Below are 22462 nucleotides of genomic sequence, written 5' to 3'. Positions count from 1 at the left end.
GGCCAAACAGGAGATGGCCCAGCTTAACTTTCTAGCTGTTTTCAAATTGCACGCTGCACCTCAGGTTTGCTCGATTGGGGAAAGTTTTCACAATATGTCAACACTGCTACACAATGTTCCATCTAATTTTTTGTTGGTCTGAGCAGAAAGACAACCTCCCTGAGCGCACTGAGTACCAGTGTGAGCGACATCATCGGTACTCGGATGATTCGCCTAAAGACGTTTCGCCGACGGACGTTTGACAGACGGGCAGGTCGCCGAATGGACGTTCCGGCGAACGTTCATTCGGCCGAACGGAGGTTTCGCCGAAACGGGATTCGCGCGCTCGCCCCGCCCCCGGATCGTGTGTGTACAAGTTTTTCAACCTCGGCCCGCGGGCCATATACGGCCCGTTAGGATTTTTAATCCGGCCCGCCGCCGGTGTTGTCCAAATTATAGTAAAAATCAATGTTAGTCTACCATCAATGGCAGCCCGGGAATAAGCACTCTTGGGCGGGCATGGCAGTCCGGGAATAAGCACTCTTGGGCGGGCAGATGTAGCAGAACCGAGCCGTAAAATGACAGCAATCGGGTCAAATCCATCCTAAAACAGCATTTAATGATTGAATACAAATACTGGAGCTCTTTGGACATTAGAACCGAGCCCAGGGAAATGAATTCCTCGGTAAAATGTCGCGATGATATCGCGATGGAGGCAAAAAAACGTCTATAGACGTCCATTTGCCAAACGGCTCAAAATGCCCTCAAATTCGGTCAAATCCAGCCGAAAACAGAGTTTAATGATTAAATAAAAATACTGGAGCTCTTTGGACATTAGAACCGAGCCCAGGTAAGTGAATTCCTCGGTAAAATGTTGCTATGATGTCGCGATGGAGGCAAAAAAACGTCCATATACGTCCATTCGCCAAACGGCTCAAAATGCTCTCAAATTCGATCAAATCCAGCTGAAAACAGCGTTTAATGATTAAATACAAATACTGGAGCTCTTTGGACATTAGAACCAAGCCCAGGGAAGTAAATTCCTCGGTAAAATGTTGCGATGATGTCGCGATGGAGGCAAAAAAACGTCCATATACGTCCATTTGCCAAACGGCTCAAAATGCTCTCAAATTCGGTCAAATCCAGCTGAAAACAGCGTTTAATGATTAAATACAAATACTAGTATTTGTATTTAATCATTAAACTAACAAATACTAGTATTTGTATTTAATTATTAAACGCTGTTTGAACGAACGTTCATTCGGCGACCTGTCCGTCTGTCAAACGTCCGTCGGCGAAACGTCTTCAGGCGAATCATCCAGTCACGACATCATCATTGCTCGCTATGGGCACACCAGTATCACACCTGCCACAAGCAGGTGCATGTCAATGTTCCCTCTAATATTTCATGTAAAACATGCTGTAAAACACGAAAAACATGAGTGGACAGAGCTACTGCCACTGGCTGCCGCTTAAACGGCGCCATCATGGGGAAAGGGGTAAAAAAATAAAAATTAAAAATCCCTTTTTTTTTTTTACTGCGCGCCATGATTGCTGCTGCGCAGAGAAGACGAGAGTAGTGCGCAATTGCGCACGCGCGCACCTTAGAGGGAACATTGCTGCTACACCTACTCAGGTGTTTTTCATACGAAATATAAGTGTTGCACCAAAAAAACAACAAAAGGACTGCAGGTTTTTTTTCCTGTTAATATTGCAACTTGTATTTTCCTTTAGATTAACCATTCACAAACTCCTATTTCTGACGAGACGACCATTTTCTCTCTCTCCTTTTTTTAACAATTAGAGGTGTGTTTTGTGTCACCTTGGAAATCACAATCTCACAAACAATTGCAATGTGGACACACAAATGAACAGTTCAGTACAGTAATCCCTCGAATATCGCGGATAATGTAGACCAACATAGCCGCGACAATAAAAAAATGTGAAGTAGGATCAATCCTCTTATTATTACATACCTTACTACATGTTTTCATGCCTATAGAAAAAGTACACAAGTACAATTATCAAGAAGTGTATTTATTAAATATTACATTTATTGGCATATGAAAAGACTAATGTGTTAATATTGAATTGAAGCGAATTAAACCTTTTTATGTATTGTCATTATACAAGCATAATGAGATTTAAAGCTTTGAGCCCAAAGTGCACAAATAACAACAACAAACAAACAGACAAATAAATAATAAATAAATAATAAATAAGAAGTCCAAGTTAGATCAGAAGAGCGGAGCGGGCATTTTCCGTCTGAAGTCCAGGATGAGTTCCATGGACGTTCAGTGCCAAGTTGTTGAGAGCGCACCACTCGCTAAGTCTATGGACTCAACAACAAACAAACACATAAGTAGTCAATATAGTATAGATGAATAATTAATCAATAAATAAGTAATAGATAAATAAGTGGTCAACATAGTAAATAAGTAGTAGTCAACATGGGTAAGTGGTACAAAGTGACAAGAAGTGGCTGGTAATAAGTCTTGATTAGGTCCTAAGTGCAGAACTCAAGTTGAGTATGGTGACAGCTCTTGCGAAGGAACTGTCCTTGAGTCTGTTTCTCTTGGCTGTTATGGCTCTGTAGCGCCTTCCAGGGGGCAGCAGGTTGAAGTGGTGGGTGTGTTGTCTTTTATGATGCTCTCTGCCCTTCTAAGGCACTGGGATTTGTAGATGCTGGACAGGGTAGGTAGGGGGCAGTTGATGATCTTTTGGGCTGTGTTGATCACCCTTTGCTGTCTTGTAGGTCAGAATGCTCTCAATGGTAGACTGGTAGAAAGTCACCAGCAGGTTGGTGTTTAGCTGCTGAGTACTCTCAGGAAATGTAGCCTCTGCTGCGTCTTCTTGACGAGTGCTGTGGTTTTTGCCGCCCAAGTGAGTTGAGCAGAGATGTGGACCCCAAGGAATTTGAGTCTCCACTCGCTCCACACATTTGCCGTTGATATACAATAGAAATGGAGAAGCCTTGTTCCGTCGGAAGTCCAGGATTAATTCTGTGGTTTTGGAGATGTTCAGTGCCAAGTTATTGAGAGTGCACAACTTGCTGAGTCTAAGGATGTCAGGTCCGCGCTGAACATTCAATAAGGTCGAACACAAGTAAGCAAACGAAGACAAATGGAGTGAGTTTTTAACCCCTTCTGCAGTAAGCACGGAGAGAGAGGAACAGAAACGTGATCTCCCCATGGTCCCCCCGTGCTCAAAAACCACCCCCCACTTCCGCGTTGACGGGTTTTATTGAAACAAGATCACATGACAGAAAATAGGCGGTGACACAAAAGTAGGCGGTAACGCGGATACAGTTTACTATACTACTACAGATACAGTTTTCTGGCTCTGGCTAGTACATTTTATCACTAGCCAATCATAGTTTGTAAAAACGCTGACGTTTCGCTGCGCCTGCGAGAAGGCCTTGGTGTCGCCAACTCGAAATCTGATTGGTTCAAGCAACAGTTTTATCGACACTTATTTTATGCTATAGGGTCCGCAGAACTGATTGTGAAGGCCTCCAGGTAGATTTCTGACCCTGGCAACAATAATGGCTGAAATCATTTCAGCATTTAACCAATCACATTTCAGTGAAATGTGATTAGTTAAATGCTTAAATATGAAAACACACATCTGGAAGCAGAGCAACCAGGGGAAAGCAATGAAAGGAAGCTGACAGACAATCTGGAATTATTTAATAAGTATTCATGACAAAATATAATTAACATCAGTCTGTGATTCAGATATTTTTTAGGCCAGCAGAGAAGGCCTTGCAGGCCCTGACGGTCCACCACTGGTAAGTAATAACAATAACCAACACTACCACAGACAGCGAGCACACACTACCCAAGACGGCAGTGCTAAAACTGGTACTGAGTATCTTCTTCATTTCTAGTCGTCCGTTCAAAAGGATTTCTGAAAAAACTGTCAGAAGACACAAATGATGTTAGAAGATACAATAAACTGGTAATAATGTACATTATGTTGCTCGTATGATGCACCTGGAATAAATGTTTCATTCTTTTTCAGTGCATCGTTGCAGTCCATCTCTGTTTTCTTTCTCGTAGCAGTTTTGATCATCTGAACATCTGCTATGTTCCTTAAACCATTGTTGTGTTGTAAAGCTGCCCTGGAAAAATCTTCAGTGACAAATTGAAAAGGACCCTGAGTTAGAGATTGGATGGAGAACTGCTTGCTCGCTGCTTGTCTGCGTCGGCGGAACCGCTTGTCCAGACAACCCATGGCGCATCTGGAGAAGGGATCATTGACGTCGCACATGAAGACTGAGCAGGTGACGTAGACCTGTCAGACAAAAGGCATGGAATATTTAATTGTTGCTTTCGCGTTATCTTGTGTAAATTTGGTCCACAAATGTGACTATGTTAAAATGAGTTGAGGAGCTTTATGTGACTTTTTTTTCTATTATCTCAAAATGACGTTTATGTACAAAAAATAATTTGTAAAAACACATTGTAAGAACTTTGCAAGATTTTGCAAGATGGCGGCGCGCACTGACGCAGCGGCTCTAAGCTCTCCAGTTCGGTGTCATTCGTTATCTTACAGTCGCCAGGATTTACTCACTATCCGAAGGATATGCGATACATCCGATTTCTTAACACACTCTCCGGGATCACCGTGGCTAGCCAGCCCACCAAAACATCAATTTCGTCACACGCAGTTTCTGCGTGTGATGGCAAGTAGGCTTTTGTGTTGTGATAATGACGACAGGGCCTATGTCCGATTATTAAATTCACCAGTATGTTGTAATTCAATGTTCCCTCTAAGCTGCGCGCGTGCGCAATTGTGCATTACTCTCGTCTTCTCTGCGCACAGCAAATTGTATGGAGCGCACAAAATAAAATCCCAATTATTATTATTATTATTTTTTTCTTTAGCTGTGAGGCTGACGCGTGAACCACTCATCCGCCGGGCCGCCCATTCATAAATATTAATCATTACATTTGATTATTACTAAATCATTATGTGTAGTAGACATACTATAGTGATACTGGTGTGTGCCCATAGCGAGCAATTATGATGGTGCTCACACCGGTACTCAGTGTGCTCAGGGAGGTTGTCTTTCCGCCCAGACAAACAAAAAAATAGAGGGAACATTGGTCGTAATTAAAACCATTCAGGAGCAGTTAGTGTTTCACATTGGGTAAGATCACTCTCAGTAATATTTTCTTTCCTCACAATTCAATAACATCCTGGTATTAATCTCAACACAGGGGAAAACTGTCATGTTTTGTGCGGGTTTTGGTGGTTGGGTGTGTTTCCTTGTGTGTCCTGTCCGCTTGATTGTATCTGAGTTTCTTTTCTGGCTCTCCTCCCTTGTGTGATTCAGGTGTTTGTTATTGTCAGTAATGCCTGTATCTGTATTTAAACCCCATGTTTGTGTGCACCGGCGTGCGAGTATTTTCTGTCTTTGTTTTTGTCGCCTTTTCGAGGTTGTGCATTTCCCTCGTCGACGTCCTTTCTGTTGAGTTTGCGTCTTTGTTAAGTTTTCCAAGTGTTATGTTTGTAAGGTTATTTTGTAGTTGTTTTTTACTTTAAACCTTAAGATCAGTGCACTGGCACTCCCTTTTTTGTCTCCTTCCTGCGCCTTTGGTCCCATTCTGCTCCACAGCTGAACACAACACAATACTTGCACCAATAATGGACCCAGAAGGATCTCCCTGGCTCCCGTGTGGGATCGCCCACCGGTCTCCTCCCAAGGAGTTGACGGGAGGCCATCGGCATTAACGCCGACGGTGGCCTGCCTGTCACCCACCTGCCATCACCCCTTGGCCTGCCTTCCCGCTTATGTTTTCCTCTTGTTAATCTTCCACGGAACATTCATTCCAGCCTCCTCCCAGCTCCACAAATAACCATTTTATTTTTGAATGGGACTCGGTTGACGGCAGCCCGGTGCCGCGAGTGGTAAGCGCATCGGCCTTACAGCTCTGTGGTCCTGGGTTCAAATCCAGGTCAATCCAGGAGGCAGCAGTGTGCAACATGATGCGGGAAGATGTGCAAGGTGAGTGTCAATGGCCGGGCTCCCGAGCCGGCGCCCCGTTCTCCTCTGCCGGATCCTGGCAGCCGCTATCAAGCGCTGTATCCTGCTGCCTGGTCTCAAGTGCCGGATCCTAGCAGCCACTCTCAAGTGCCGGATCCAGCTGGCTGCTCTCAAGAGCCGAATCCTGCTTGCTGCTCTCAAGTGCCGGATCCTGCTGGTCGCTCTCAAGTGCCAGATCCTGTTGGCCACTCTCTACTGGCGGATCCTGCTCCTGCTAGTCCCTCTCAAGCTTCCGTTCCTGCGCCCTACTTCTCTGTGCCCGTCCTGCTGCTCGTCGGTGACCCTGACGCCGGCGACACTGAAGGTGGGGACTCCAACGGCGGCGACTCTGAAGGGGGGACTCCAACAGCGGTGACTCTGAAGGGGGGGGGCATTGTGCTTCCCGGTCGAGGCAACCTGCGAGATCGCCATCGTCCTTCCAGAGACCGTTTAGGAGACCGTTCAGAAAGATGAAACCTGCGGCATCGCCGTTGTCCCTCTTAAAACCATTCAGGGTAAGTCAATCTGCGACGATTGGATTGGATAACTTTATTCATCCCGTATTAGGGAAATTTCATTGTGACAGTAGCAAGAAAAGGCATAATTATAAGTTAGACAGTACAGTCAGAGGCCGCAGACCCGTTGTCCCTGCCGAGACTGCCGGCACCCGGTCGCTTCCTCGTGAGACTTCCCGAACGATCGCCGGACCGGCCAGACGGCGGCTTCCTCACAGGCTGGCCGGGACAACCGCCTGACTGGCTACCAAGCCGCCTGATTAAAGTTTTTTTTTTCCTCCTCCGGGCCCCTTGCTCCCTTTTCTTGGTGACGACTATTTTTCTTTGGGACATCTGCTATCTGTCACTTGAGGGAAGGGTACTGGCATTTTTGGTGGTTGAGTGTATTTCCTTGTGTCCTGTTAGTGTGATTGTATATGAGTTTCACCTGCTGTCTTTTCTGGCTCTCCTTCCCTTGTGTGACTTAAGTTTTTGTTATTGTAGTCAACCCCAGTCTGTGTATTTAAACCCTGTGTATGTGTGCGTCGGCGTGCGACTATTTTCTGTGTTTGGTTGTAAGCTTTTCGTCGTTGTGCGTCTCCCTCATCTTCGTCCTTCCCCGATGAGTTTGTTTCTTTGTTAAGTTTTACCAGTTTTTTGTTTATTTGGTAGTTGTTTTTTCCATTAAACCTTACATTTGTGCACCAGCACTCACTGTTTCTTGTATGCTTCCTGTGCCTTGGGTCCCACTTTGCTCCATAGCCGAGGAAATCATGACAAAAAATGTTTTTGTTCCACATCTGACCACAGTTTTATATAAATTCTTGGTGGCTAGAACACTAAACCTTATTGTCTGAACCAGAGGATCAGTTCCCTTAACTCAGTGATTGAATCAGTCACTCTTTTGACAAATAAAGTTAAAATTAAATGACAAAATTCTGTTCAGTCACCTGGTCACTGTCTTCAAATTTGAAAGCTTGAAACTCCAAGTGGTATAACAAGGCATCAACCATTTCAGCTCTTAAAGACGGATCCTTTACACATCTGTGAGAAAAAAAACATGTATACTAATACTGTTAATGAATCAAGTTGGGCACACTAGGGTATACTCATAATTACTTCCTGAATATCTTCTGCTTTACCACGATGGCCTATAGTTGTGTTCACATTAAGGTTCTGCTAATCTTTGAACTCTAAACCCAAAGAAATTGAAGAAAGTGGGCCAGATTACAGTGCTATCTCTACTTACACATTTAATTGGTTCCAGGACTTGTTTGTAAATAGAGCAGTATTTTTTGTTTAGATATTTTTTTTAATTCGTTCCATCGTCCTCCCAAAAAAAAAAAACTAAACCAAGGGTGTCCAAACTATTCCACAAAGGGTTGCAGGGAGGGCAAGTTTTCGTTCCAACGCATAAGAGGAAATCTTGCCACCAATCTGGTATCTTAAATATACAATCAGTTGATTGCAGTCCTTGTTCCAGCAGAAATGTAATTGGTTAAAAGGTCTGTGATGGATCGGTTGGAATATCGTAGTGATGGTAGGTGGGTTAGGGCCCGCTTTCATTCGCACCAGAAATTTTAAATAAAGAGCAAAGTTGCTTTAACATTTAACCACACTCGACAAACTCAAACAGGACGCAATGCTACTGCGACAATTTCAAAATGAAATAAAATAATACTACTTTGTTTTGGGGGATTTTGTAACTTGGATCTTGGATCTTGTTTTTGTATATTGGAACAGTAAATTGCATATCAAAGTATCAACTATATCAATAATTAATGAAATAAATTATGAATAAATGTAAAGAATATGCTATAAAGGGAAACTAATCAAAATTATGTGGCGTGTATCCACAGTGGGGCTTAAACACTAACCGCTGCAAGCATGTATAATAGAATGCATTTTTGGAGGGTTTTCAGTGGTTTAAATAGATGGTCACTTTTGTGTTAGAAATAGCATTTTGTATTCATACTCACCCCTCTTTGATAAGGTCATAGAAGTCAGCATTGTCAGCGTTCTCATCAGGGGTGGCTTTACATGAGTCCAGGAACAAACTCACATTTGCTAGATCTGATTCAGCCCTGATTCCCAAATAAATGTTTTGAAGAAACTCCACTTGCACTGGAAAAGCACTGGGATGCACCTTACTTGAGAAGTTGCCATCAGAGTAAACATCAAATGAATAGCTGAAGGTGTCAAATTTTGAATCACTAAAAATGTAGTCAGACTCCTCAACATTATAATTTGAAGAGAGAGTAGCTGTTTTGGGGAACTGGCAAGAGAACCCAACCTTCAACATCTTACTTCGGAAGACAATTTTCGACGGATCATGTGAAGTTTGGATCTGATTCTTGAAAAAAATATGCTTTTCTTTATCCTATTGTGAAGAGAAAAGGAAGTGTGAAACTTTCATAGGCGTTATAATTTATATGAATTGCTACAGGATATTAGTGAGAACTTGGAAATTGACTACATGTTTGTACCTCAACTGTAGTGCCACAGTTGTTGAACAACACAGAGGCCATTATGTGAGTAGTATTATAGGTGACCAAGCATGATGGGTCATTCAGCGAGAGTTGGTTTACATCCACATCGGACAATGTAGATCTTTCAATGGTAATCATCATCTTGTTGGCACTGCATGTTACAGCCGTTTTACCTGTCATCATATTAAAATACCAGGAAATGGGCAAAATATCATCTGAAAATGTACAGGTACTCTGCAACACCATATATTTCAATGTGATAATAAAGGCAAGACCAGGTCAATACAGTATATCTGTCTATTTAAGGGATACTGAGTTGCTGTTGGAGTATTGTGCTACATTTGGCAATTAAGGAGATATTTGTATCTTTGGCCTCAGGCTGAAACCTTCAATGTGGGGAAAATCACCCCCTCAAAGGGACCTTACAGTAATTTGCATTTCCAACACTATGCTCTTCATCCTTTGCAGATGTCTCAATTAAATGGTAACGTTTTCAATCAATTACACTTCAAATGTATTGAGAAAATTGGACAGTTGGTTTTTCAGTTAATTTTTTAGTTCAAAAATAAAACTAAACTAAACAAGGAAACATAAAATGTGATTAGGATTTAGGCTTAAAGGACTATGTATTATTAAGAAGGTAAGTACATTCATACCTCTACTTACGAATGTCTCTAGGTAGGAAATTTTCACGTTACAATTTTTTTTATATGCAAATGAGTGACTCAACATACGAAAAAGACCCAAGTTACGAAATCCCCAAAAAAGAAATGCATTTCCCTATCTATAATTTTATTTTGAAAATATTGGATGCATTGATTCTCACTTTAGAACATCGCTACCGTCTACTGTGCTTTCATTTCATCGCTCTCATTCTATCTCATATAATGACAATAAAAGCATTCATTCAAATCAATTGGCTGTATCACAACAACTACTATCCATGTTTCAAGATTATCTCTCATTCCTGTCCTCCTCGACTAAATGCTCCCCTGATTAATGATTGCAATTCCCCTTATTACGTGATTAAAAACTGTATAAATGCAACGCGGCACATATTTTCCACACACGTAAAAGTCTAAAATGTACTACAAAGTGGATGGCGTTCGGCTAGAATGGGCTATTACCGCCATCTGGCGGACAAACACCGGCATTACGTCTCCCATAATAACGGCCACGGAGGGAACTTTTTCAGCGGTGCAGGGCACATTTTCATATACTTTATTTATTTTAAGACATTAATAAATCATTTCCTTATAATTTTCTCTCTTTTTTGTTTCCTCACATCTTTCATACAAAATTGGGACACTGACCAATTTTAAAGGGTTTAGTTGGTAGTTGTGTGAGGACCCTGGAACGAATTAGAGAATTTACATATAAAGTACACCTCTACTTATGAAATTTTCAAGTTGCAACAAAAGTTCTGGAACGAATTAATTTTGTAAGTAGAAGTACGACTGTATTATGACAACATGACATTGAATTGGTGTTTTACTTTCATTACAATTTAAATTACAATGGGCCAGAAATTGTGCTCTTTCCAGAGAGTGATGTTGAAATTTAGACACTAATTTCATATTAAATTAATTGTTGTTTGGCCTACCTTGGGAATATCAAGCATACCTCAAGCATCAATCAAGCATACCGTATTATAGCAACATTTAAATCCATCCATTTTTAATAACACTCATCTTCTTGCTCATGATCGTGTTTAGCTAATTTGAGCCAAAATGTAGACTGCAGTACAACCTGGTAGCCACACAATAACTGAACCCCCATTTCCTACACTCTATTGAATGAATGAATTAGGCAAGGCATTCTGGCCTTGGTCAGGTTCTTAGCTCTGGCTGAGATTGTGTGGAGTTTGCGATTTTTTTCTCTGGGGATTTCAGCTTTCTCCCAAATTAAAAACAAAGGAATATACTAAATTGCTTGCACGATTGAATAAAAGTTTGAATAGTGGATTGTAACAATGCTCCTTGCAATTAACAAAGTCATACTAATCATTCCAAGTTGTACGCTGCCTTGCATCCAAAGTCAACAGACAAAGATTGCTACTTACTCCTTTAAGCCTAAATGTTTGAATTACAATCTTTTCTAGAATTTATTTTTAAATAAATAAATTAACAAACCATGAAAGGATGGTGGTTTGCTCACTACGACAACAACACACCTCATCTCTGATTGGCTGAAATACAAAGCAGAAATATTCGACTAGTTTCAGAGACATCAGCAACAATAAGCATTAAATTTACAGTTGTGGTCAAGAGTTTACATACACTTGTGAAGAACATAATGTCATGGCTCTCTTGAGTTTCCAGTTATTTCTACAGCTCAGATTTTTCTCTGATAGAGTGATTGGAACAGATACTTCTTTGTCACAAAAATCATCCCTGAAGTTTGGTTCTTTTATGACTTTATTATGGGTGAACAGAAAAAAGTGATCAAATCTGCTGGGTCAAAAATATACCGTAATCCTCCTTCTTCATTATCCCATTTACTCTCTGTAAAGCACCAATTCAATTGGCGGCGAAACAGCCCCACAGCATAATATTACCATCACCGTGCTTGACGGTAGACATGGTGGGGTTAAAGGCCTCACCTTTTCTCCTCCAAACATATTGCTGTGCATTGTGGCCAAACAACTCGATTTTTGTTTCGTCTGACCACAGAACCTTCCTCCAGAAGGTATTATCTTTGTCCATGTGATCAACAGCAAACGTCAGTCGAGCCTTAAGGTGCCGCTTTTGGAGCAAGGGCTTCCTTCTTACACGGCAGCCTCTCAGTCCATGGAGATGCAAAACACGCTTGACTGTGGACACTGACACCTGTGTTCCAGCAGCTTCTAATTCTTGGCAGAGCTTTTTGGTGATTCTCGGTTGAATCTTCACCCTCCTGACCAATTTTCTCTCAACAACAGGTGATAGCTTGCGTTTTCTTCCTGATCGTGGCAGTGAAAAAACAGTGCCATGCACTTTATACTTACAAACAATAGTTCGCACTGTTGCTCTTGGGACCTGCAGCTGCTTTGAAATGGCTCCAAGTGACTTTCCTGACTTGTTCAAGTCAAGGATTTGCTTTTTCAGATCCATGCTGAGCTCCTTTGACTTTCCCATTGTAGCGTTTGTGGGCGTTTGCATCCAATGAGCCCTATTTAAATGGCCTCAGAGAAGTCACCAGCTGTAGTCACTCACAATCACTCACAAGAAGTTAAGAGGCCATGCTATGAAGGTCATTTCACTGACACAACTTTCTAAGTCACCAAAATTGCTAATTCGTGTTGCTGTATGTAAATTTTTGACCCAGCAGATTTTATCACTTTTTCTGTTAACCCATAATAAAGTCATAACAGAACCAAACTTCATGAATGTTTTTTGTGACAAAGAAGTATCTGTATCAGAGAAAAATCAGAGTTGTAGAAATAACTGGAAACTCAAGAGAGCCAGGACATTAGGTTCTTCACAAGTGTATGTTAACCTTTGACCACAACTGTATATTCCAGACCATTAAACTCTCACGATTCATTTGTCTCTGCAGTGAAGCAGACTGGTGCTACTCTGTACGCATCACTATATTGTGGTGTCCAGGTTAAGGTCAGTTCAGCTTTTCCATGTTCGTGATCATTGAACTCTTTTTTCATCTCGTGGGGGCCACTGACCTGAAAGTCATAAATGCTTCCACAGAAAAAAACATGAAGTCAAAATATTGGGAACTTTTCTCTGTTTGATCACTTACTACAGTAATCCCTCGATTATCGCAGTTAATGTAGACCAGACATGGCCGCCATGAATGAAAAACTGCGAAGTAGAGTTACCCCTATTTTTTTAAAAAAGTTCTGAGTCCTAGTAGCAAACAGATGACAGGGGAGTGGCTCTCACTTGCGAGTTTCAGCGTGGATTTTCCCATTTTTATGAACTTTTAATTTTTTTTTTTTTTTTTTAACTTCAGTGCTGTGTCCTAGTAGCAAGTGGATGGCAGGGGAGTGGCTTCCGCTTGCGAGTTTCAGCGTGGATTTTCACATTTTTATGAACTTATAAAAATAAATTTCTTTTTTTAAAAAATCCCCCCCAAAAATCTGCGATGTAGTGAAGCCACAAAAGTTGAAGCCGCGATATTCGAGGGATTACTGTATATAGTTTCTGTAGGTATCATGGGCTGTATATCATATATGATATCGTTATATTCATATAATGATGGAAATATTAGCAATTTCAAATACAGTAATACCTTAAGATACGAGCTTAATATGTTCCGGGACCAAGCTCATATGTCAATTTACTCGTCATTTTTTTCCCACAGAAAATAACTAAATACAAATTAATCCGTTCCAACCCTCTGAAAAAACACCAAACCCAGGATATTACAATGGAAAAACATTTTTTATTTGTTCTAATACACCACCTACTCACAAGGTAACAAATACCTGTTGGGACACTCGTATGTCAAGGTATTACTGTAATAATAAAAGAGCAGACCAACATAGAATGATGGGCCTGTGCTTTGGCCTGAAGAATGAATTCGTCACCAACTGCGGCATGAAGCACATAACCATGTTTGGGGGTTGGTTCCAAGAACTTTGGTTGCACGTGACCAAGTTCACAGTTTGGCAATGGGGGGAGGACTGAAAGAAAGACAGAATAACTGAGACCCAAAAATATACAATCGTATACATATACAGTGGCTCTGCCTTGTTTCATGTTTCTCTTATTTTTATTCTCTCTTAAAAGACACTCAAATTCATCAGGGCACATTAAAAACAAATTAAAAGAAAGGAGAAGAAAATGTTATGGTGAATAATATGGTTTGAAGGCGGCTTGAGTGGTTTGAGTGTCGGTCTCACAGCTCTGGGGTCCCGGGTTCAAATCCAGGTCGGTGTGGAGTTTCCATGTTCTCCTCGGACCTGCGTGGATTTTCTCCTGGTACTCCGGTTTCCTCCCACATTCCAAAAACATGCTTGGCAGGCTGATTGCACACTCTAAATTGCCACTAGGTATGAGTGTGTGCGTGAATGGTTGTTTGTCTCCTCATGCCGTGCGATCGGCTGATCACCGATTCAGGGTGTCCCCCACCTCTGGCCCGAAGTCAGCTGGGATAGGCTCCAGCACCCCTGTGACCATAGTAAAGATAAAGACGTTCAGAAAATGAATGAATAAACATTTTTTAATTGTGTTTTTGTGTCTGTCTGTTTTGGGAGGTCACTGCGTGGTGTGTCTTTTTGAGTTATACAGTTTAAAATGTTTGCTCTTTGTGTCTAACTTGTTCGCCACCCCTTCGGAAGATGAACAAGCTACTAGTTTGAGCAAGTCCTGCAAACATTTAGGAATGCCGTTTTATTTAGACCGGAAAATGACCAATCAGCAATAGTAAACGTTTTTGCAATGCAAAGTTTCAGCAATCCCATCATAGACTTTTTTATATCACTTGGGACTTTGTTGGATGTTAGCTTCTTGTGCATTAAGAAGTACTAAAACTATATCCCTCAATCCCTTTTTTTCCCCAAGATGGCGCCGTCACGCGGAAGCCAGTAGCAGTAGCTCTGTCCACTCTTATTTGTTTTTCGTGTTTTACAGCCCTTCTATCTTTTTATAATTACATTTTAATATTTCTTAATACATTCCTTTTTACTTTACTTTGTACTTTATACTTTTTACTTTAATGTTTTTACAACTTTATTTGTTCTGTTAGCCTGGCTTCTTTCTGCTTTCTGCTACACTTTTTTGGAACCATTCACCCATGCATACACATGGGACACGCTGTTACAATACGCAGCAGAAGGAGCAACACCTCAATACCGCTAGGAATTCGGAGCTGGACAAAAGTGCCGGGAGAAGAAGCAACGCTTCAGACCAACCATTCCATCATGGGATAAGATGGAAGAGCTGTCGGCACTTGCCAGGCCGGAAACGGAGTCGAGGGCCTTTACTCTGCTACTGTTGTCTTCAGCTCCAGATTACTGAGGCACTGGGCGGTTAAGCTTGGAAGAGTGACTCTGCATATTCTCTACCTCGGTCCCAGTCTGCAGAAGTTCTCCATCTTGTGGAAGACTTCCTGTGTATGGTTCCAGTTTTATCCAACTTTGCAACGTCTTTTTCCATGAGTCTGTATCCGTTTTTGCTACCGCAACCAAGATGGCGCCGTTCAAGTGGCAGCCAGCGGTAGCTCCGTCCACTCTTGTTCGTTTTGTGTTTTTGCTGCTTTTCTGTCTTAATGATTTGATTTGGTGATTCTTAATGATCCCATTTACTTTGCTTTGCTTTGTACTTTGTGCTTTTGCTTTGTTGTTCTGCGGCCTTTGCGACTGTACTGTTTAACTTGTAACTGTGTTTTTTTCTTTCTTCTGCATTCCCCCCTTCTTGCTTCTGTCACAAGGAAATTTCCTGAATACGGGATGAATAATTTTCAGATTAAAAAAAAAATGCTTTCTACAAGCATAAGCTTGCAGCTTATTATTTAGTTCCCATTGTCTTACACAACCTTCCAGATGTTTTATTGAAAGGCATTAAATCAGACCTTGACTTTGTCGTTTTGATCAAGAGACACAATCAAATTGAAATTTGTTATTTCTGGCCACCACTTTACTCCAACATACAGTGTATTCAAAAACTGAAAATTTATAATTTTTTCTGAACAATGTTATTTGCTCTCGTAATCACGCAAAAATAAGAAATGCATGTTTTTGAAAACAACAAGCAAATACTTCTTAATACTACAAATAGAGTGCAATAAATGACTTACTCTCTAGCAGGAACTGCAGTTTTATCTGACAAAGAGGTAACACATTGTTATGAGAGGTCTCCCAGTATGTCGATGTTCCATGTGCATTGGATAAACTGATTCTTTGGGTGGGGAAATCCATTATTATTATTTCCAATACATAGACACCACTACTTAGGTGTCCTGTCTTTTTGAGTGTACACGTGGTCTGGGGAAACACATAAACAACAAAAATCAGTGAAAAAAATGTTATTGATTGATTTTTTTATGTTCTGAATTTAAATAGAGTGCAGATAATTTCTGATGTTGTGAATTGGCGATGCTAGTACACCAAACCCTACAAATAAAATATGATTTTTTTTCTAATTCAAAATAAAGTCGTACCTCTACTTACGAAATTAATTGGTCCCAGAACTTTTTTTGTAACTTGAACATTTCGTAAGTAGGTGTACTTTATATGTAAATTCTCTAATTCGTTCCACGGTCGTCACACAACTACCAACTAAACACTTTTAAATTGGTCAAAGTGTCCCAATTCTGTATGAAAGATGTGCGGAAACACATAAATGAGAGAAAATTATGAGGAAATTATTTATTAATGTCTTAAAATAGATAAAGCTTATGAAAATGTGCCATGCACCACTGAAATAGTTCTCTCTGGGGCCGTTATACTGAGAGACGTAATAACCAGATGGTGACAAGAGCCCGTTCTAGCCAAAAGCCGTCCGCTTTGTAATACATTTGAGACTTTTATGTGTGCCCTGTGTTTGTGTGTGCGAAAATATGTACTGCATTGCATTTGTATGGTTTTTATTCGCTTAATAAGGGGAATTCAAAATAAAATAACGGATAAGGAAATGCATTTACTTTTTGGGGGATTTCGTCACTTGGATCTTTTTTGTGCCTCGAGTCACTCATTTGCATATTAAAAAAATTGTAACCTGAAACTTTCGTACCTAGAGGCATTTGTAAGTAGAGGTATGACTATATATTGCTATGCTGTTATGATGAATTGGATAGATACTTATATACAATTCTGGAATTACCTCGTCAAGAGAAATGTTATAAACTGTGGCACCTATAGAAAAGTGGCACTTGACCTGATCTCCATCTGGATCATGCGCCAAAAGATGAATCTCTGAAAAACAGTTCTGGGGCAATCTGCATAAAGGATAGTCATTAAAGTCAAAATATGGGCATTAGCTGTTGTGTCACTGGGACTGTTTGTTGTGCGTACATCCACATTTTTACTTAGCTACTTTAGGAACAAAATTGTAATCAAATATCAATAATTTGGTTGACCCAGAAAAATAACATTCAAAGCTCCCCTTCAAAATTTGTTTTGTTTGTAGTTGTTAACAATGAATCACCTGTACATTCACAATTCACTTTGTCATACATTTTAATGAAGACGTTTGAATTTGTGTTACATGCATTCATGTGATGAGTCTTGTGTAATTTACCGAAGGGAGGACACTGACGTTGTTACTGGACAGTTGTTAAGGGACTCAGTGTCTGATCGGGTTCCGAGGTCCAAATAAGCATGGCTTGTCCAGTCAGTTTTATTATTGATGTTAGGTGGCCAGCAGCAACCTGTGTTACTAAAAATGATTTTTGTTATTTTGTTATTGTATTGTATACTGGATAAATAAATACTTATATGTACTTCACATACATCAAATAGCATTGTGCCATTTTATATGTTATCCTTATGCCCATATTTAATTAATAATCAATGACTGGAAAAAATGGAACTTGCAACACAAAACTCCCACGACTGAGCTAAATTACAGCTAACTACTCTATCACATTAAACATTGACCTAACTGACTGGATAAATAAATACTTATATGTACTTCACATACATCAAATAGCATAGTGCCATTTTATATGTTATCCTTATGCCCATATTTAATTAATAATCAATGACTGGAAAAAATGGAACTTGCAACACAAAACTCCCACGACTGAGCTAAATTACAGCTAACTACTCTATCACATTAAACATTGACCTAACTGACTGGATATGTGGACCTTTTCTTGAGTCGGTCTAATACAGTGCTTCTCATTTATTTTCTGACAGAATGAGCATCAATTCTTTTTGTGGCTTATGTTTGTTAATGGGCAGCCCTGCGGCTGGGTGGTTGGGACGTCAGCCTCACTTTCTAAAAACATACATGGTAGGACGTTTGGACACTCTAAATTGCCCTGGAATATGAATGTGAGCGTGAATGGTTGTCTATCTCCACATGCCCTGCGGTTGGCTGGCCACTGATTCAGGGTGTCCCCCGTCTTGTGCCCGAAAGTCAGCTGGGATAGGCTCCAGCACCCCTTGCAACCCTTCTGTGGATAAGCGGTTTAGAAAATTAATTAATGAGTGTTTGTTAATGACAGTGTACTGTTTGTTGTTTATACCTGGGAAGAGCAAAAGAAAATGAGATAAGATGTTGCAAATATTCAGCATGTTTTCTGAACAAACTCAAGCAATTTATTAGCGTGATTGTCCACTGGCGGCCCTTTTTGGCATAGCTAACTTATCAGTCTTTTCTTACTGTGCCGTGAAGAAGTATTTGCCCCTTCCTGATTTATGTGTTTTTTTGCATTTTTATCACACACACACAGGTTTCAGACCATCAAATCAATTTTCGGATAACAGAGACAACCCAAGGAAAGCCAAAATGCAGTTTCTAAATGTTGATTTTATTTACCATGGCAGAAAAAAATATAAACTTGTCTGGCCCGCTGTGAAAAAGTAATTGTCCCTCTTTGTTAAATCACAAAATAACTGACTAATCACAATTGTAGGAAAGGTGAGTTCAATTTCACAGGCAATACCCACACCTGATAACCACGTGTTGAATCAAGAAAACACTTAAGTAGAATGTGTCAGAAAAAGTGAAGTAGGCTACAAGATCAGAGCAACATGCCGCGATCCAGAAAAATTCAAGGGAAAAAAAGTGATGGACATCTATCAGTCTGGAAAAGGTTACAAAGTCCTTTCCAAGTCTTTGGGGCTCCAGCAAACCACTGTCAGGGCCATTATCCACAAATGGAGAGAACTGGAAACTATAGCAAACCTTCTCCGGAGTGCGATGACAACTCATCCTGGAGGTCACAAAACAACCTAGAAAAACATTGAAAGAACTGCAGGCCTTGCTGGCCTCAGTTAAGGTCAATGTTCATGAAGATACTATCAAATCAAATCAAAAGCCTTTATTGTCATCATACACAGCTGCGTATAACAAAATTGGTGGTTTGCCTCCCTGATGTTAATAAATAACGATAAGATTGAGAAAACAAAACACCAAACTGGAGAGCATAGACCCGCTGCACCCGTGCGTGCCGCCATCTTGGATCCTGGAAAAATACTGGTTAAAGGTGGCATCCATGGCAGAGTTCCAAGGCAAAAACCCTTGCTGTCCATAAAGAATATAAAGGCTCGTCTTACGTTTGGCAAAAAACATCTTGATGATCCTCCACAATTTGGAAGAACATTGTGTGGACTGATGAGTCAAAAGTGAGCTTATTGGAAGGTGTGTGTGCCATTACATTTGGCAAAAAAATGGCACAGCATTCCATCAAAAGAACACTATAACAACAGTGAAGCATGGAGGTGGCAGTGTGACGGTCTGGGGATGCATTGCTACCTCAGGACCAGGACGACTTGATGTAATTGATGGAAGAATTAATTCTGCTGTCTACCAGCAAATTTGGAAAGAGAGCGTCCGGACCTCAGTTTGTGCGTTCAAACTCCAGCGCTCTTGGAGCATGCAGCATGAAAACAATCCAAACCACACCAGCAAGTCCACCTCTGAATGGCTAAAGAAAACAAGGTTAAGGTTTTGGAGTTGCCAAGTCGAAGTCTGGATTTAAAACCTATTGAAATGCTGTGGAGTGATCTGAAACGGGCTGTTCATGCTAGAAAACCCTGTAATATTGAAGAATTGAAAGAATTCTGCACAGAAGAGTGGGCCAAAATTCCTCCAAAGCATTGTGAAAGACTCATCGCAAATTATCGTAAAGGCTTGGCTCAGTTTTTCCTGCCAAAGGTGGCACAAGCCGTTATTAGGTTCAGGGGACAATTACTTTTTCACAGAGGGGCAGACGTGTTTTTTTTCTGCCTAGGTAAATAAAATAAAAAATCATAATTTAGACACTGCATTTTTTATTTACTTGGGTTGTCTCAGTGTAAAATGGGTTTTAATGATCTGAAACCTTTGTGTGTAATAAATATGCAAAAAACACAGAACACACGAGAGCAAAATACTTTTTCACGGCACTGTATGTGTACAATGTTTTTCTGATTTAGATTCTCCCAGGAGCGGCCCGGTGGGCAGAGTGGTTGGCGTGTCGGCATAACAACTCTGGGGTCCTGGGTTCAAATCCAGGTCACATCCACCTGTGTGGAGTTTGCATGTTTTCTCCGGGTTCTGTGTGGGTTTCCACCGGGTACTCCGGTTTCCTCCCACATTCCAAAAACATGCATGGTAGGCTGATTGGACACGCTAATTTGCCCCATAGGTATGGGTGTGAGTGTGCATGGTTATCCGTCTCCTTGTGCCCTGCGATCGGCTGGTCACCAATTCAGGGTGTCCCCCACCTCTGGCCCGGAGTCAGCTGGGATAGGCTCCAGCACCCCCTGCGACCCTAATGAGGATAAAGCGGTTCAGAAAATGAGATGAGAGGAGATGAGTTTTTTTATGTTTTTTTGTCTAATCTCATTTGACTTTCTGAACAGATGGACATGACCTGGATTTTAACCCAGGACCCCAAAGTTGTGAGGCCGACACGCTAACCACTCGCTCCACAGGGCCGCCCATGAACATGTATATGTAAATAAATATAATATAATACGTAATATAAAAATAATTGTAAATTCCATTTGAGAATTGTTTTCATACTGGTAGCTTGTTTTACCAGGTTTCCATGCCATATGTTGTGAATAAATGTTTTGTCATGGCGACATGTGTTCAGCATTTGCCAGTAACCGGTACTGGTGCAATCCTTGGTGTGAGCTGAGAAAAAGTGAAAAAAATTATTCCAATTTTTAGTCACAAATTATGGGTGTGCGTTATACACGGGTGCACGTTATACTCCGATAAATACGGTAGTTAAATAGCTATTACATAACAGTGCCTTCTCTTTTTTATCCAAATTATTTATTTTAAAACAAGTACGTTTTAGAATACATTTTTATAAACATATATTTATTTATTTTTAAAAGTCAGAATTTTTTGGTTAATATGACTTAATGATGGATAAAAATTGATTTTGCTGGCAATAATTGGATAAGCTTTGATATCCACACACATCCACTCATTGCATCACTGTAACTTTTATCTTAATCATCCTCCTTTTTAATCATTGTGTGATGCTCCACTATAATGCTCTATGTTGCTATGCTCTAGTCCAATACAAATACATAAATAAATACAGTGTACAATGAAAAAATGCTATATCCAGTTATTTACATCGGCAGATTTTTGTATTCTTATTAAGAATACAAAATATATGTAATGCATCAAAATTGGTAAGCCTCTGCTAATGTACCTGAGAGAAATATGGGAAACATTCCATAAGATGTTTGCCATTGTGTGTTCCTCAGATTGACACCACCTGCCGTAGCCAGTAATGTCGTGGTCTGTTTCCATGACACCGTGGTTGACAAAACTTGAACACCCCGCACATGTATAGGGTGATTGAAAAACACAGGTTTTCCTGCCATTCTGTCTGTGATGGAATGCCACCTACAAAGAGACGTATTGGAGATTAACTAACAGATATGTGAAATAACTGACACCTGCTGCGACAGCATTTTTGCATAATGTTCTGGGTGTGGGTTGTTTTCTCCTTATTGAACATTGAGAATGTTTTTTCTATATATAGACAAACAATATTATATTTTTGGTATTGGTAAATGTTGGGTCTGTAAAACAGCTGACCAATATCTTCAGGAGCAGGCACAGAAAGAGTGAGACCAATTTGAAGGAAATAAGTTTACTACCAGACTGCAGGATGGGGAGAGCTCAAACAGTTGTTCTCTCACAGTCTGTTGCTTGCCACAACCCCCAGTACGAACCAAAATTGTCATAGAGGCTTTGGACTGACACGTTTAGACATCTTCAGGGCGAAGTCTCTATGACAAGGATGCAGGGCCGTGACACGGATGAAGGCTATGACACGGATGAAGGCAATGACACGTATTGAAACGTTCTTTTTGGTTACTCAAAAAGCATGGCAGTAAACATGTTATTTCACAGTAAACTGTTCAATTCTATCTATCCGTTAACTTATACAAAGATGATTGTGGTTTGGGTAACAGAGATACAATAGGATTGGATTGGATAACTTTATTCATCCCGTATTCGGGAAATTTCATTGTGACAGTAGCAAGAAAAGGCATAGTTATAAGTTAGACAGTACAGTCAAAGGCCACAGAACAACAAAGCAAAAGCAAAAAGCACAAAGTACAAAGCAAATAAAAGTCAATGGGATCATCAATAATTACCAAATCATTAAGACAGAAAAGCAGCAAAAACACAAATACGAGCTACGAGTTTCGGTAGCAAAAATGGATAGACTCAAAAAGACGTAAAGTTGGACATAGTTTAGTTTATTGTTAACTTGAGGTAACATGCAATATAGAATGTACAACCGCAATTCCAGTGAAGTCAATATATAGTTTTTGTTACGTGTAGTTGGGGTTTTGGGATGGATGTGTGTCCGATCCCCTTGTGTGTGCTGTTCGTGTGACT

At 40.5% G+C, this 22462-nt stretch overlaps 2 protein-coding genes across 3 annotated transcripts in view; one reads left to right on the top strand and one right to left on the bottom strand.

Moving 5' to 3' along the window:
• Positions 1-3651: 3651 nt before the first annotated feature.
• The window catches only part of LOC144068451 (uncharacterized), a 28402-nt gene continuing 9591 nt past the window's right edge, over positions 3652-22462 (bottom strand). Inside the window, exons 1-13 of one of the 2 annotated variants that reach the window (XM_077593017.1) lie at positions 21650-21713; positions 21258-21454; positions 17171-17308; positions 16754-16868; positions 15729-15915; positions 13473-13614; positions 12512-12667; positions 11126-11181; positions 8991-9166; positions 8484-8884; positions 7455-7548; positions 3975-4275; positions 3652-3897 (exon numbers count right to left, since the gene is read on the bottom strand). In XM_077593017.1, coding sequence (XP_077449143.1) covers positions 3713-3897; positions 3975-4275; positions 7455-7548; positions 8484-8884; positions 8991-9166; positions 11126-11181; positions 12512-12667; positions 13473-13614; positions 15729-15915; positions 16754-16868; positions 17171-17308; positions 21258-21358 — 2052 coding nt within the window. In that variant the 5' untranslated portion in view covers positions 21359-21454; positions 21650-21713 and the 3' untranslated portion in view covers positions 3652-3712. Of the gene's footprint in view, positions 3898-3974; positions 4276-7454; positions 7549-8483; positions 8885-8990; positions 9167-11125; positions 11182-12511; positions 12668-13472; positions 13615-15728; positions 15916-16753; positions 16869-17170; positions 17309-21257; positions 21455-21649; positions 21714-22462 lie in introns of those variants that run through there. The other variant, XM_077593009.1, reaches the window with a different exon arrangement.
• On the top strand, positions 4801-6422 carry LOC144068000 (uncharacterized). Its single transcript, XM_077592160.1, has 2 exons — positions 4801-5992; positions 6093-6422. Exons 1-2 carry the CDS (start codon positions 5984-5986, stop codon positions 6384-6386), a joined length of 303 nt encoding a protein of 100 aa, XP_077448286.1. The 5' UTR covers positions 4801-5983; the 3' UTR covers positions 6387-6422.

The sequence above is a fragment of the Stigmatopora argus genome, chromosome 2 (assembly GCF_051989625.1).
Source record: "Stigmatopora argus isolate UIUO_Sarg chromosome 2, RoL_Sarg_1.0, whole genome shotgun sequence".
Classification (NCBI taxonomy): domain Eukaryota; kingdom Metazoa; phylum Chordata; class Actinopteri; order Syngnathiformes; family Syngnathidae; genus Stigmatopora; species Stigmatopora argus.
Note: the sequence above shows the minus strand (reverse complement) of the source record. Positions and strands in the feature narration are given on the sequence as shown.